Source organism: Phyllobates terribilis, unplaced genomic scaffold (assembly GCF_046119375.1).
Source record: "Phyllobates terribilis strain yellow unplaced genomic scaffold, ASM4611937v1 Scaffold_7997__1_contigs__length_33724, whole genome shotgun sequence".
NCBI classification, from domain to species: domain Eukaryota; kingdom Metazoa; phylum Chordata; class Amphibia; order Anura; family Dendrobatidae; genus Phyllobates; species Phyllobates terribilis.
The window spans coordinates 17822-33725 of NW_027370737.1; the positions used below are offsets into that span (position 1 = coordinate 17822).

At 44.9% G+C, this 15904-nt stretch overlaps 1 protein-coding gene across 1 annotated transcript; it reads left to right on the forward strand.

Annotated features, from left to right (window-relative positions):
- Positions 1–1998: 1998 nt before the first annotated feature.
- On the forward strand, positions 1999–15199 carry LOC141252059 (BLOC-3 complex member HPS4-like; the record flags this gene model as incomplete). Its single annotated transcript, XM_073670453.1, has 5 exons — positions 1999–2151; positions 2237–2361; positions 4908–4998; positions 13983–14126; positions 15092–15199. Coding segments are annotated over exons 2-5 (384 nt in total), but the record flags the coding sequence as incomplete, so codon positions are not given.
- Between the last annotated feature and the right edge of the window lie 705 nt (positions 15200–15904).

Genomic DNA, 15904 nt, shown 5'->3' on the forward strand with positions numbered 1-15904 from the left:
TGGGGCCCATTATTCTGCGTGGGGCCCATTATTCTGCGTGGGGCCCATTATTCTGCGTGGGGCCCATTATTCTGCGTGGGGCCCATTATTCTGCGTGGGGCCCATTATTCTGCGTGGAGGACTGCGTGGGGCCCATTATTCTGTATGGAGGACTGCGTGGGGCCCATTATTCTGTATGGAGGACTGCGTGGGGCCCATTATTCTGTATGGAGGACTGCGTGGGGCCCATTATTCTGTATGGAGGACTGCGTGGGGCCCATTATTCTGTATGGAGGACTGCGTGGGGCCCATTATTCTGTATGGAGGACTGCGTGGGGCCCATTATTCTGTATGGAGGACTGCGTGGGGACCATTATTCTGTATGGAGGACTGCGTGGGGACCATTATTCTGTATGGAGGACTGCGTGGGGACCATTATTCTGTATGGAGGACTGCGTGGGGACCATTATTCTGTATGGAGGACTGCGTGGGGCCCATTATTCTGTGTGGGGCCCATTATTCTGCGTGGGGCCCATTATTCTGCGTGGGGCCCATTATTCTGCGTGGGGCCCATTATTCTGCGTGGGGCCCATTATTCTGCGTGGGGCCCATTATTCTGCGTGGGGCCCATTATTCTGCGTGGGGCCCATTATTCTGCGTGGGGCCCATTATTCTGCGTGGGGCCCATTATTCTGCGTGGAGGACTGCGTGGGGCCCATTATTCTGCGTGGAGGACTGCGTGGGGCCCATTATTCTGCGTGGAGGACTGCGTGGGGCCCATAATACTGTGTGAAGAGCTGTTAATAGATATCAAGGTTGGCCTGCGACTTTGTCAAAGGTTTTTTATTTTGGCCCTTTCTGTAATTAAGTTTGACATCCCTGCTCTAGCCGGACGGTCCAGAAATGTGTGCGCCTTCTTGTTGAGCCTCTATGCGTGTATCCAGTCATTGGCCCATTTCACCCCAGCATAATATGGAAACCCAGTTGAGAGTTCAGGATGGGCTGCGGGTTTGGTGGCGTGATAGATCGCTGTGGTGCTGTTAGTTCAGTCATTACACTGATTCAATGGCAGAAACACGGAAAAGAGCCTGTGTGCTAGAGCAGTCCATGGGCCCAATAGTTCAGGATTTTAGATATATTTTGTGCCTGAAAAACTCAGCAAATTTACCAATGCTGAGTTCACACCATGCATATTTGGTTGGTGTTTTATAGTGCCAGAAAAGTGTATGAGTTTTAAATGAATCTCTTCCGCCTACTGCGGAATCCACACAGAAATTGGCTTTTGTTGCATTTTTTTTTTTTTACATTTGCAGCATACCAATTTCGGTTGCAGAAATGCAGATTTTCCCCATTCCTTTCAGAGGGGATCCTAAATCTGCAGTTAGTTTGGCATTGTTGTATTGCATTTGTTGTTTCACTTTTCCAGAGCCAAAAATCCACATAAAACGCATTAATAAAATGTGGAAAGTCCTAGTCTAAAGGTATGCTCAAGATTTTTGGCTTAAAAAGGTGTTTGAAAGTAAGCCAAGTAATAAGCGGTGTGAATCTCCACCAGACGGTCTAACAAATGCACATGGCAATGGTGATTTTGGTGTATTTTAAGACTGTGCAGTCTGTATTGTGTAACTTACACTGAACGGTGTTTAAAGGGAACCTGTCACCTCCAAAAACACTATAATCTGTAGATATAGTGGTAATCCGCAGGTAAATAGCTCTTAAATGACGAGTTTACAGGGAGCACGGCTACAAGAAGAAAATGACGATGTATTCTCCCTGCAGCCGCTTGCCTCCGTAAGTCATCCGGGCAGTACTGGAAGGTGTTAGGGCATGTTCACACAATGTTTTTTGGAGCTGGTCCACTTTGAAAGCTGCCTGAAAGAGTTCAGAACGGAGTTATGCATTTCTTTGTAAAAACAATTTGCCCCCATCATCTCCTGGTGTCCTGTGCTGATCACATAGGTACACGGCTGCCATAGCAAACCTCTGATAACTGTGCTGTAATGTTACCGCCCTGCGTGATCAGCACATGACAGGACGGACTTTCATCCCCTGGAAGCAAGCCGTGAGGACGAGCTGAGAAGCTGAAAATCCTGAGAAATGTCTATGCAAAGAAGAGTAGGAAATGGCTTTACTGAAAATGATGACACTTGGCCATAATGACCCTTTTATCCGGTCCATAACCCATCCCTGTGTAGATTTATGTATGGACTACTCATCCTGACTGCTACTTATTCTTCTGGGTTTATTTTTTTGCCAGGTATCTTAGAGAACTGTAGATTTTTGGGATATGAGGATGTGCAGCAATTATTGGATGGTGATGGAGTAATTCTACGTGAACTCGATGGCATCTCCCCTTTTTTCCAATCCCAAGCCGGTGTCATGGTGAGTAAATAGTATTTATGATGTATGTACACCACACTGTGATTTAGAAGAATATTAGACACTGAGGAGTTGCATACATTTATAGTGGCACATCGTACTTCTCACAGAACGCAACTGAAATCTTGTTTTTTCACCACATTATGTTCCATAAGAGCTCCGCCCCCTGCTCCGCCCCCTGCTCCGCCCCCTGCTCCGCGCCCTGCTCCGCGCCCTGCTCCGCCCCCTGCTCCGCCCCCTGCTCTGCCCCTGCTCCGTGCCCTGCTCTGCCCCTGCTCCGTGCCCTGCTCCGTGCCCTGCTCTGCCCCTGCTCCGCGCCCTGCTCCGTTCCCTGCTCCGTCCCCAGCATTCCCAAGACTCAATCCACCACAAGTGCAGCCGATCGTTATTATTTGCAGTGGGCAGTCGACTGCTGAGACTGACGCTGATCAGCAGATCAGAGAACTTTTATCCCTGTTATGAAATGGCACGACCACAGCTTCATTCTTTCTCTGTGGGGCTGCTGGAAAAAGCAAAGTGCAGCGCTCCGCAACCCTATAAGGAATAAATGGAGAGGCAGTCAAGCATGGACACTGTTACTCTATTCTAATGGGGATAAAAGTGCCCCACTCTCCCCATCAGTTTAGGCTCTAGCAGTCAGACCCCCACCAATCAATGTTGTCAACTATACTGTCTACTACATCTGAGTACAGTAGGCATACACTCTCGAAAATGATGCATGTCAGAGCGCACGTTCACTCTGCCGGCACCATTATAGTCTATGGCCCCGTCGGTGTATACGTCCAAATTCCTTTTTATTGGGTGATTCAGACGTAAGCCCCGATGGAGCCACGGAACGGGAGCCTAAACACAGTGTGAAAGCACCATTAAATGGTCACTGTAAGGCTATGTGCCCACTATGCGTTTTTTAAGCGTTTCTGCAGCTGCAATTCCGCTGCAGAAACACTTAAAAACGCTTGGTAGAAGGTCTGCAATGTTCCCAATGATAATCCGCATGTGCTGTGCACATGCTGCAGAAATTTCCGAAGCGGATTATCATTGCGGAAAAATCCGCAGCACTACCAATTATTTTGCGTAATCGCGACGTTTTTGCTGCCATTGATTTGCATTGAATCGCTTAATATCCGCATGACTACATCTGCACATGCGGATATTAAGCGATTCAATGTGCGGATGGTACCCGAGTCTGGAGAAGAGGAGACTCTCCTCCAGACCCGGGTACCATAGTACCTGTAAAAAAAAAAAAGAATTTAAAATAAAAAAAATATATTATACTCACTCACCTTCTGATGGCCCCCGGTCTCCATAGTGATGCTTCCTGGCGGCTCACGATGGTGTAAAAGGACCTTCCATGACGTCATTTAGTCATGTGACAGGTCACGCAACTGCTGACATCGGCGTTCGCGTGACCTGTCACATGACTAAATGACGTCATGGAAGGTCTTTTTAGACCACCACGAGCCGTACAAGAGACCGGACGCAGCGGAGAAAACACCGGGGACCATCGAAAGGTGAGTATAATGTTTATTTTTTATTTTTTAACATTCTTCTACTATAACTTGGTCACACTATATAAATCCATGCCGTTTGCATGGATTTATATAGTGTGACCAAGTTGTCAAGCACTTTCCAGGTGATGCTAAAATCGCTTGGAAAGCACTTGACAACCCGCATGCAGAAATGCAAGTGAAGAACGCTTCACATCCGCATGTCCCTGGCAGGAAAACGCATGTACAATCCGCATGTACAATCCGCATGCGTTTTTTCTGCCTGGGAGATGCAGAAACGCTCAGGAAAAAGCCGGAGCATTTCTGCATCGTGGGCACTTGGCCTCTGTTTAACAAACTTATGTTTATTACATTGCCAGTGTAGACTCAATCAACATTTTGATATACGGTACTTTCATTACCAAAAATATATATTTTTTTAGTAAAATATTGCCAGAGTACCGCAAACCTCCTACTATCTGTGACATCTCTGGGGCCTTTCTGATTAGTAAGCACCATGCATGAATGACGCCGCACTGGGCCTACTAGTTAGAAGATGGATGTCCCGAGTAGCTGGAGATTTGCAAGGCTCTGGTCCAGCGGCTACGTACTGCAGGTAGTAGGGAAAGGAGGTCAGGAGCATATAGTGCTGGCAGTCTCAGCCCGCACAGTACGTGCCTCCTGCTCCCAGAGATCTGAACGATGCGCTTCCAGTGTATTGGCTGGCGGGAGGACGCTCAGGAACAACTGGGAAAAGCAAACAATATATTACATTTTTATCTGAACCACAGGCACAGTTTAAAGGCTATGCTGGGAGATTTTCCAGACATCTATGTTGGTTGCATCAGAGAATAAAATCCCATTTCTAGAGCGTGCTTTGTTTTAATTACCATTTTTGTTTTTATCTAAATAATCCTCGCCAAAAAAACAAGTCTACTTATATAGAACTTTATCTTCAGACCACAGACCATCATTAAAGGCAATCTACATTTAAGATGCCACACAAGCTTTTTTTAATGTAAAAGAAAATACTAAATCTTTACTATTTTTCTTTATATGCAGGATGAATTATTTTTTTCTCTATGATGGATCAAGGGTGAAGGGAGAAGCTGACCCCACTAGGGAGGGAATTAATTACTTCTATCCACCTCAGGTAACTATCTGAATAGATAATGTATGCTGAAATGGAGCATGTCATTAGAAAATGTATATAAGGTTTTCAGTTTAAAATTTTTTTGTTTTAATGTTTTTTTTCAAAATTTCCAGGTCACTACCTATATGAAAAAAATAAACACCATAGAATGTGAGTGGGGTCGGAGTGGCTATCTTTTTTTTTTTCCAACGGATAAAACACATGCCTATTTAGTCTGTGTCCATTTTTACATGACCATTAGCTTTTGTAGACTGATGGTCCACAAAAAAAATATATATGTTCAAGTTTGATCCAATATGTAGACCAAACTCGCCCATAAAAGTGGATGGGTCCATGAAAAATACAGCACAAGGGTGTTACCCTGGGTGCGTCTGTGGATATTTTTCACTGACTTAGAAGCTTTGGGAACCTCCATTCATTATTTTTTTTTCTCATGTAAGAAAAATATAAGACGGTCATATAGACCAAAAACGTATCTCCCTGAGAATCTGCCCTCAGAACTTATTTTAAATAAAAGGGGGAGTTATCCGTGTGAGATATGTAGATCAGGAGAGCAGACTGTCAGTCATTACATGTCTCACACTGGTAACTCCCCGTTTCATTTACAATAATCTGCAGACATATTCCCAGGGAGATCTATGTACGGCCCAAAGATATTATCAGATCATTTATACAGTACAGACCAAAAGTTTGGACACACCTTCTCATTTAAAGATTTTTCTGTATTTTCATGACTATGAAAATTGTACATTCACACTGAAGGCATCAAAACTATGAATTAACACATGTGGAATTATATAGTTAACAAAAAAGTGTGAAACAACTGAAAATATGTCTTATATTCTAGGTTCTTCAAAGTAGCCACCTTTTGCTTTGATGACTGCTTTGCACACTCTTGGCATTCTCTTGATGAGCTTCAAGAGGTAGTCACCGGAAATGGTTTTCACTTCACAGGTGTGCCCTGTCAGGTTTAATAGGTGGGATTTCTTGCCTTATAAATGGGGTTGGGACCATCAGTTGTGTTGTGCAGAAGTCAGGTGGATACACAGCTGATAGTCCTACTGAATAGACTGTTAGAATTTGTATTATGGCAAGAAAAAAGCAGCTAAGTAAAGAAAAACGAGTGGCCATCATTACTTTAAGAAATGAAGGTCAGTCAGTCCGAAAAATTGGGAAAACTTTGAAAGTGTCCCCAAGTGCAGTTGCAAAAACCATCAAGCGCTACAAAGAAACTGGCTCACATGAGGACCGCCCCAGGAAAGGAAGACCAAGAGTCACCTCTGCTTCTGAGGATAAGTTTATCCGAGTCACCAGCCTCAGAAATCGCAGGTTAACAGCAGCTCAGATTAGAGACCAGGTCAATGCCACACAGAGTTCTAGCAGCAGACACATCTCTTCAACAACTGTTAAGAGGAGACTTTGTGCAGCAGGCCTTCATGGTAAAATAGCTGCTAGGAAACCACTGCTAAGGACAGGCAACAAGCAGAAGAGACTTGTTTGGGCTAAAGAACACAAGGAATGGACATTAGAGCAGTGGAAATCTGTGCTTTGGTCTGATGAGTCCAAATTTGAGATCTTTGGTTCCAACCACCGTGTCTTTGTGCGACGCAGAAAAGGTGAACGGATGGACTCTACATGCTTGATTCCCACCATGAAGCATGGAGGAGGAGGTGTGATGGTGTGGGGGTGCTTTGCTGATGACACTGTTGGGGATTTATTAAAAATTGAAGGCATATTGAACCAGCATGGCGACCGCAGCATCTTGCAGCGGCATACTATTCCATCCGGTTTGCGTTTAGTTGGACCATCATTTATTTTTCAACAGGACAATGACCCCAAACACACCTCCAGGCTGTGTAAGGGCTATTTGACCAAGAGGGAGAGTGATGGGGTGCTACGCCAGATGACCTGACCTCCACAGTCACCAGACCTGAACCCAATCGAGATGGTTTCGGGTGAGCTGGGCCGCAGAGTGGCCAACAAGTGCTAAGCATCTCTGGGAACTCCTTCAAGATTGTTGGAAACCATTTCCGGTGACTACCTCTTGAAGCTCATCAAGAGAATGCCAAGAGTGTGCAAAGCAGTCATCAAAGCAAAAGGTGGCTACTTTGAAGAACCTAGAATATAAGACATATTTTCAGTTGTTTCACACTTTTTTGTTAACTATATAATTCCACATGTGTTAATTCATAGTTTTGATGCCTTCAGTGTGAATGTACAATTTTCATAGTCATGAAAATACAGAAAAATCTTTAAATGAGAAGGTGTGTCCAAATTTTGGTTTGTACTGTATATAAGAAAAATGTGGATTTCTCTGGAATAAGACATCAGATCACCGATATCAAGGTGTTGTATAATTAAACTTTCTGTGACCTGCATACCCATATAGACGGCTTAGGAGGTTTGATCTTACTGATTGATTGATTCCCTTTGCCAAAAAAAAACTATTTGAAGAACGACTCCAGCCTTTTTTTTTCTTTTCCAGCACTGGAGTGGCGCTTTAAATGTAAGCCTTCTGCCCCCGTTCTTATTCTCGCCTTTTGGCGGCTTCACCTTTTACCGACACTGCACCATCTTGTGCCTGTAACTTCTGACTGGCCAGAAGTCACAAGAGCTCAACACAAGTCTATGAGAGCAAGAACGAGGCCAGAACAAGGCTGTCATAGACTTGTATTGAAAAGTGACCTCCGGTGTGCTCCATGAACATTGGAGCAGTCGGCAGGTGACTTTCCGCTGTAGACAGATGGTAGCAACATTGGAAAAGGATGAAGGCGGCTACAGGTGAGTATCAGACAGGGGGAGGGGAATTACATTTAAAGCACCACTCCAGCCGTGCAATAAGAAAAAACTGCAGTGGTGCTTTAAACAATAGGTAATTTTCTGATGGCTGAGAACATGTCTTCATGTGAACCTAATACATAATTGTGTTCATGAAAGACTTACTAAGCAGATGTGCACACGTTCAGTATTTGCAGCCGAAAAATTGGCAGCAAATACTGATGTGTTGGCGGGAAATATGTATGATACACATGTTTTTGCGTGTATTTTTTTAAAATGTTTTTTATCCTATCACCCATGACAGCACCTACAACGAGAGAGGGGATCCGCCCTTCCAGGACAGGAAACCTACAGAATAAAGGGGCGGCGCCTCTCCACCACCTCAGTTGGTTTCCTGTCCTTGAGGGGGAACCTTGTTAAAACGGCCGCAGAAGAAAGAAGAGAAGATTATTCCCAATGGGAGAACCTTAGACAGGCTTACCTGTTGAAGATCCGGATATGACTGAGCGGAAAAGCTGCTGTGGAACTGCGCCCCTATCTGGGTTCGGCAGATCCAGCTCTGCACGTCAGTGAGAGAGCAGCTGTGGACCTGCGCCCCTGTCTGGGGTTGGCAGCTTCAGTTTCATGCACCAGTGGAGAAGCTGCTGTGGAACTGCGCCCCTGTCTGGGTTCGGCAGATCCAGCTCTGCACGTCAGTGAGAGAGCAGCTGTGGACCTGCGCCCCTGTCTGGGGTTGGCAGCTTCAGTTTCATGCACCAGTGGAGAAGCTGCTGTGGAACTGCGCCCCTGTCTGGGTTCGGCAGATCCAGCTCTGCACGTCAGTGAGAGAGCAGCTGTGGACCTGCACCCCTGTCTGGGGTCGGCAGCTCCAGTTCCGTGCATCAGTGGAGAAGCTGCTATGGAACTGCGCCCCTGTCTGGGGTCGGCAGATCCAGCTCTGCACGTCCTTGAGAGAGCAGCTGTGGACCTGCGCCCCTGTCTGGGGTTGGCAGCTCCAGTTTCATGCACCAGTGGAGAAGCTGCTGTGGAACTGCGCCCCTGTCTGGGGTCGGCAGATCCAGCTCTGCACGTCAGTGAGAGAGCAGCTGTGGACCTGCGCCCCTGTCTGGGGTCGGCAGCTCCAGTTCCGTGCATCAGTGGAGAAGCTGCTGTGGATCCGCGCCCCTGTCTGGTATCAGCAGCTCCAGCTCTGCACATCAATGGGAGCACCTGTTGAGCTGCGCCCCTGCCTGGGGGTAGCAGCTCCAGCTTTGATCGGCGCACTATTGGAGGTGCCCCTGCCTGGGATTGACCACCCCAGTATTGCTCAGGCATGGACGGATGGAGGGGAACAGGCCTGTGACTTCTTCCAGCCTCCGAATCTGTACAGCTGGTGGTGAGTGATCTTCGTGAATGTTTACCTTGTTTATGGGGCCCTTTCCTTGTTATGGTTACTAGGAAAGGCTGAAGGATATTAGCGCAAAACTCAAAAGTGTGTGTGTGTGTGTGTGTGTGTGTGCGCGCGCGCTCTGTAAGACCCCATCTGGGCCAAGGGCATCGTGCTTTAAATTTGGCTTCAGGACGGAAGCTGGACCTTAGACCTCTAGGCTAAAGTTAGCCACATGTCTGGGCTGCACAGAGCCTCATGATTGGCCTTCAGAATTTACCACAAAAATGAGCCTTAATCTGCTCAGTAAATGTTAAACTAACACTGTGGTTTTTACTGTTGTCCTCCAGTCTGTTAACTCCATCCATAGGACGGCACATGGTGTTAATACAGCACATGGTCTCTGTGAAGGTCTGCTGTCCAGCTGCGTCTCATCAGTTGGCTCCTTCAGGTGGGGCTAGTCTGACAATTGAGATTTACCACCCAAAGGAAAGGTTTATCCTTCATTCAGAAGGATTGCTCTTTTAAATAAAAATCTGAGCGCAGTGCCTTATAAAGCCTCTTTGCGCTTTATATCACATCATAGTGCCTCACAGCACCTCTGGGCACATCATAGCGCTTCATAGCACATCATAGTGCCTCATGGCACATCATAGTGCGTCATAGCATAGCGCTTCATAGCACATCATAGTGCCTCATAGCGCCTCATGGCACATCATAGTATAGTGCTTCATAGCACATCATAGTGCCTCATAGCATAGCGCTTTATAGCACATCATAGTGTCTCACAGCGCCTCATGGCACATCATAGTGCGTCATAGCATAGCGCTTTATAGCACATCATAGTGTCTCACAGCGCCTCATGGCACATCATAGTGCCTCATAGCATAGCGCTTTATAGCACATCATAGTGTCTCACAGCGCCTCATGGCACATCATATTGCATCATAGCATAGCGCTTCATAGCACATCTTAGTACATCATAGCACGGTGCCTCATGGCACATCATAGCGCGGTGCCTCATGGCACAGCGCTTCATGTCACTTAATAGTGCCTCATAGCGCCTCGTGGCCCATAGCATAATGCCTCATAGCACATCACAGTGCCTCATGGCACATCACAGTGCCTCATGGCACATCACAGTGCCTCATAGCACATTATAGTGCTTTACAGTGCCTCATGGCACAGTGCCTCATGGCACATCACAGTGCCTCATGGCACATCACAGTGCCTCATAGCACATTATAGTGCTTTATAGTGCCTCATGGCATAGTGCCTCATAGCACATTATAGTGCTTTATAGTGCCTCATGGCATAGTGCCTCATAGCACTTCATAGCGCCTTATGGCTCTTCATAGCAGAACATATCATAGTGACTCATAGCATATCATAGTGCCTTATGGTGCATTCATAGTGCCGAATAGCGTCTGTTAGTACCTCATAGCGCTTCACAGTGCCTTTTAGTACCTAATGGGGCCTCATAGTGTCTCTCAGTGCTTCAGGGTGCCCCTGTGCCTTGTAGTGCTTTTATAGGGTGTCTGTGCCTCATAGTCCCTCTTTGTAAAGGTACTGGTTCCACAACTAACTTTATGTCTGACAAAACCAAGTTCAGCGACTGTAAACTGTGCATGGTAAGCTTACCGAATTCAGGGGGAAAAATATCCTAACCTCTATTTTGAGACCGAGGGTAGCAGTATTCCTGGCTGGTGCTCAGCTGGCTCGGTGGAATGCTGATTGGAGGCAGGTGACGAGCGCTTCCTTAGTTTTGAAGGTTAATAATAAACCTTGTAGGTTTTCACTATTAAAGGTAGGAGGCATCATGTAGTCCTCATACAGCCATTGTGGGTTTGGTCCAATCGAGCGCACTTTTCTTGCTTTTTACAGGTTGCACTGAAGTCGTAAACATTATTTCTGGTCTTGTCCAAGCTCTGATTAAATAGGACAGACCCTGACTTCTCATATACAGCTCAGCTAACCCAGCTTGATCAAACAAAACAATATTTATCCAGGGTAACCACTGATACTTGTGGAGTCTGGCCTGTGTCTCTGATTAGCTCCAAGACGCATACCATCTGCTCTGCTCTCCAGCAGTCTGACTAAGGTGAATGCCTAGCCTGCTCTGGTGCTTAGCTCTCCAGGGGCCCTAATCAAGACTTGTAAAGCTATTATTTAACCCAGTCCTACCTGGGTTTGCTACAACCCGAAGGGGCTGTTGAGATTCCTGAGAGTTAGATCATTGGAAATGGACTCTAGAAGAACTGCTAGTAAATCTGCAGTTCCAAATTGCGATATAGTAGTATAGGCGTTTAAGGAGGTATACAATCAGGTTCCAATTCACATGAAACATCAAATTTCCTGAGAATAGTTCTTGGCATAAAATGAGGATTTAGGCTTTCAGTTTGTGTCCTTCCATTCAGATGTTAATGAGCCTTAAGGCTTTATGGAGGATTATAGTAGTTAGGACAACTCGCATATCGAAGGAAGAGGCATTGACAAGAGTTTATCTCAACTATTTCGGGATTATGGGCAGATCCATCGAGTGCTGCAGAACTCACTGGGCAGTGAGTAAGCGTTGTTGTCTCCCAAGGTAGAATAAGGAGTCCTGCTATATGTCAAAATTAATAATCAGTCTGGCCACAACTCTGATCAAGGCAATATTGCTGTTAATAACTCTAATCTCATACATTCCAGTAGTAGCATGGTCACGGGTACACACCCGTGGGCTTCCTCTAAAGACCCGGTTCCTCTAACCTAAAGAAGCTTTAGGCAGTTTATAAGAAAGCTCCATTCATCTATACATGGTCCCCATGTAAAGGTCTTGTCATACAATGGAGTAGCTTTATCTTACATAAACCATTATGGAGGCACTCTGCCAAGATCCCTAATGACACTTATGTCTAATCAGTTCAGATGGCGAAGTCTCACCTTTTATCTTTAACAGCATCTCATATAAAGAGGAAGAGAATTGCAAGTGGACCTTTTTAGCCGTAGACTACTGGAACAGTGTCCAACCTTCATTGAATAAGCAAAGAATGTGAAAGTGAGCTTTGGATCTAGGCCCATTTTCAGTCCAAAGATGGCACCCTGGGATGTGAATCCAGTGTTTATGGCTGTAACAAGCCTTCGCTTGAACCCATGGATTCAGGGTCTTCACAATAAAGACTATTATCCCAGTGGCCCTGACTTCAGCATGGTAAGTTAGTGACATTCCAGCTTTTTCGGTTAATCCTTTGTTTATACAGATCCTAGAAGATGGGCCGGTTCCGGAGCTACTTTATCTTCCGAAGATAGCTTCCAATTTCCATAGAAGTCAGGAAATTGTGCACCCTACTTTCTGTGCTAATCCGGGGAATCCATGGCAGAACAATAAGAAAGCGGATGTCCCCATCAAGCATTATGTAAGGTTGCGATTCAGTCTTCACCTTGCACCTTCTATAGACACTATAGGCTTGATCTGGGATCCTCTGCTGTCCTTTCCTTTAGGAAAACTGTTCTACAGGCTGTGGTCCCACACTAACTTTAAAGTTTTTTCTCTGTAAATATCTCGTTGTAGGTGCTGTCATGGGTGATAGGATAACACTAAATTACTTACCGGTAATTTGTTTTTCCTGAACCCATGACAGCACCCTTATATTCCCTCCCATCACTGGTAGAAGTTGATCACTTCATTTCCTTCATGGTGTTTGATTCACGTGGTGTGTAGAAGGAAAAATCATGGGATATATAACTATTAAGTGGTGTCCTCTCATGCTCTGTAAACTGAGGTGGTGGAGAGGCGCCGCCCTTTTATTCTGTAGGTTTCCTGTCCTGGAAGGGCGGATCCCCTCTCTCGTTGTAGGTGCTGTCATGGGTTCAGGAAAAACACATTACCGGTAAGTAATTTAGTGTTTCATTCATTAGAATGGGCGAAAAACCCCTATATAATTGACAAACTGCTTCAAATCTGCAAGAAAAAAAATAAACCACACGTGCATGTGATTTCAGAAATCGTGATCACTCTGCTGGAACAGTAAAATACTGTGTTTTTCATGGCAAAAACACGCAGGGCAAACAGGACATAAAAAAGAACGTGTGAACATATCTTATTAGCTTTTTTTTCTTTATTTCAATAATAAAAGAGTCGCATTACTTGAGAACGGGCAGTATACTGTATGGAGGCAATCTTGTTTTTTCTTTGGATAGGTCATCAAAATGTAAGTAGTGCTCGGTCCTTGAAGAAGCCGTAGGCTGATAGGGACACAATCAGGGGGTGAAGGGAAGGATCTGCAACCACAGTGCAATGAGTATAATATGTAATTATGGGAAAGTATGACGCTGCCTTACAGCAAGGGGAAAGTAGCAGTGTGAACAGTGTTATATGTGGTGGCATTTAACTCCTATGTGTCCAGAACGTCACAAGTGGTACGAGAGGGATCTGCATATTTTACTGTCCCAGTTTTTATGTGCTCATTGCTTCCTGTGCTTTCCATCTTGTAAAACCTTACTTTATTATGTATCATTAATGCGGCCTTTCTACAGAAACAAGAAGAGCTTTTTCTTCCCAGCATGGCTCCACTGTAGTGACATTTCCAGATCTTCTTCTTTATCCAGTTAACAAAGACTAGACCGTAAAGATGAAGCCTTTCATTCCCAGAGGAAGCCTTGTGACATTCTGTAAGCTTCTGGGAAAACTGCTCATTCATGGCCATTACAGGCTTTCTATGTGGGTGGAATTCAGCGTGATAAATCCATTGCATGCACTGTTTGCCTGGTTTTCTAATAGTCCATTACTGTATCTGTTCATTCTACAATAAGTAGTTATTAATATGTGCACTAATGTGCTGCTCTTCTGTGCCTTCAGACCGCCATTGACCAGCAGGAGCTACTCTGCGGACAGATAGCAGGGGTTGTTCGCTGCCTCACTGAGATTTCCACTTCTCCGCCCAATCTTATCCGGCTGCGGAAACAAAAATTTGCGATTCAGGTGCACGGGGAATATTTGTGGGTAAGTATTATTAAAGGGAAGCTGTCATCAGGATTTACCCCTACTATTAGGAGCGCTATATAATCAGCTTCCTATCCTAATACCCTCTTTAATAATGGCCATATTAGCCCTAAACAAGCCCTACCAAATCCTCAATGAGTTAATTTGTACAAATGAAATGGAGAATCGTCTAATGGTCATTTTCTGATCTATATACTATGTTGTGAATAAAATATGGCTCTATGAGATTTCCAATCATTAATTCTGGTCTTCCTTGCATTTTACACAGCGTCCCAACTTTTTTGGAATTGGCGTTGTATTATTTTTTGCTTTCAGGATAATGTTGGACATTTCTCATGACGTCAGTCCCGAGTGTGGTTACATTTGCTCAAATATAGATCTGAGTAGTCTGAAATATGCGGTCCATAGAAACTGTTACAAAGCAAAGGGTTTCTAAAATCGCCACTTAGGTTTTACTCTGACATTTCCAGAAACCTATTTGAATGGATGGGTGATTTATATGTGGACGTTTCCCATAATTTGCACCACAGGTTTCATGGTACCATTCGAAATTGGTATTTCATCCTTAAAGGGGTTGTTTGGTCTAAAACTACAAGTCTACACTTTATGTGACTGCAAGCATGTGAATCCTCACATCGCGCACACTGTGCGCCGTGATGTATGTCCGGTGTCAGCGCCGAGAACAGTGGTCATTTGACCCCCAAGCATACACTTGCATTGAGCGAGGCCACATCCATCTAGTTGGATTGTTGCCCGGAGTATGCATATCGCATTTTGCAGACACATGACCAGCATTGACATTGGAGATTCCTCACACCGAGCTGTACACTATGTGAGGATTCACAAGTCTGCAGTCACATAGGGAGACTGCAGACTTATAATGGACAACCCCTTTAAATGAATGATCAGAGGGCTTACAACTTGGTTTTATAGCGTTTCTTTATCTTTGCACTCGTTTCTTTCAGGCACTCGGATGCTCTGTAGAGGTTTCTGATGTCACCTGCAAGTGTTTCTTGGAGGATCTTATAGGGCTCTTTCGGTTTTATAATGGACCGTTATGGCATGCTTATCGGGTAATTCTTAGCATAAGACCTGTTTTGTTTGTATTAGTGTATGATATAATGATTCTTCTAACCTTGAAATTGCAACACCGAGAAGAAAAAGTCATGGAATTGTGGAATCAGAAGATGGATAGATATGTTAATGAGATGAAAATTATAAAAAAAAAATGGAAATAAAATTTTCAAAACATCTCGATATATTTAGTATAGAATATGAGTGTCATGCACAGAAATCCCCCCCCCCCCATTTACACACTTTGACTGCTATCAATGAGGTTATTTATGGTTGTATGGGGAATGTTCTGCCAAGCTAAATGCACTTGGGCACGTAAATTACCCAAATCCCCAGCTGGCAGCTCACTTTTGCAATTGCTGACCAATGATGTTGTTCTTGATAGGAGACAGGTCCAGCGATGGTTATGGTAGGACATTTAGGCCACACAGGCTGCTTACAGTAGCACAAGCTACATGCGACTTTGATGTTGTGTCGAAAAACGACTCTTGGGACACTTTGAAGAAATGGCTATATTACAGGTCCCACCACCAAACCAATGTAACACTTAGCTGTTTGTGTACCTGGAATGAAGACTACAAAGGACTGGTTGCTGTATATAATCCCAGGAGTAGGACTGGAGTGACATTCACTCATGAGACCATTGTCCACGTGGTCTCCAGTTCAATGTTTGGCTATCATTGGGTCCAAGGCAAAAAGCAGGA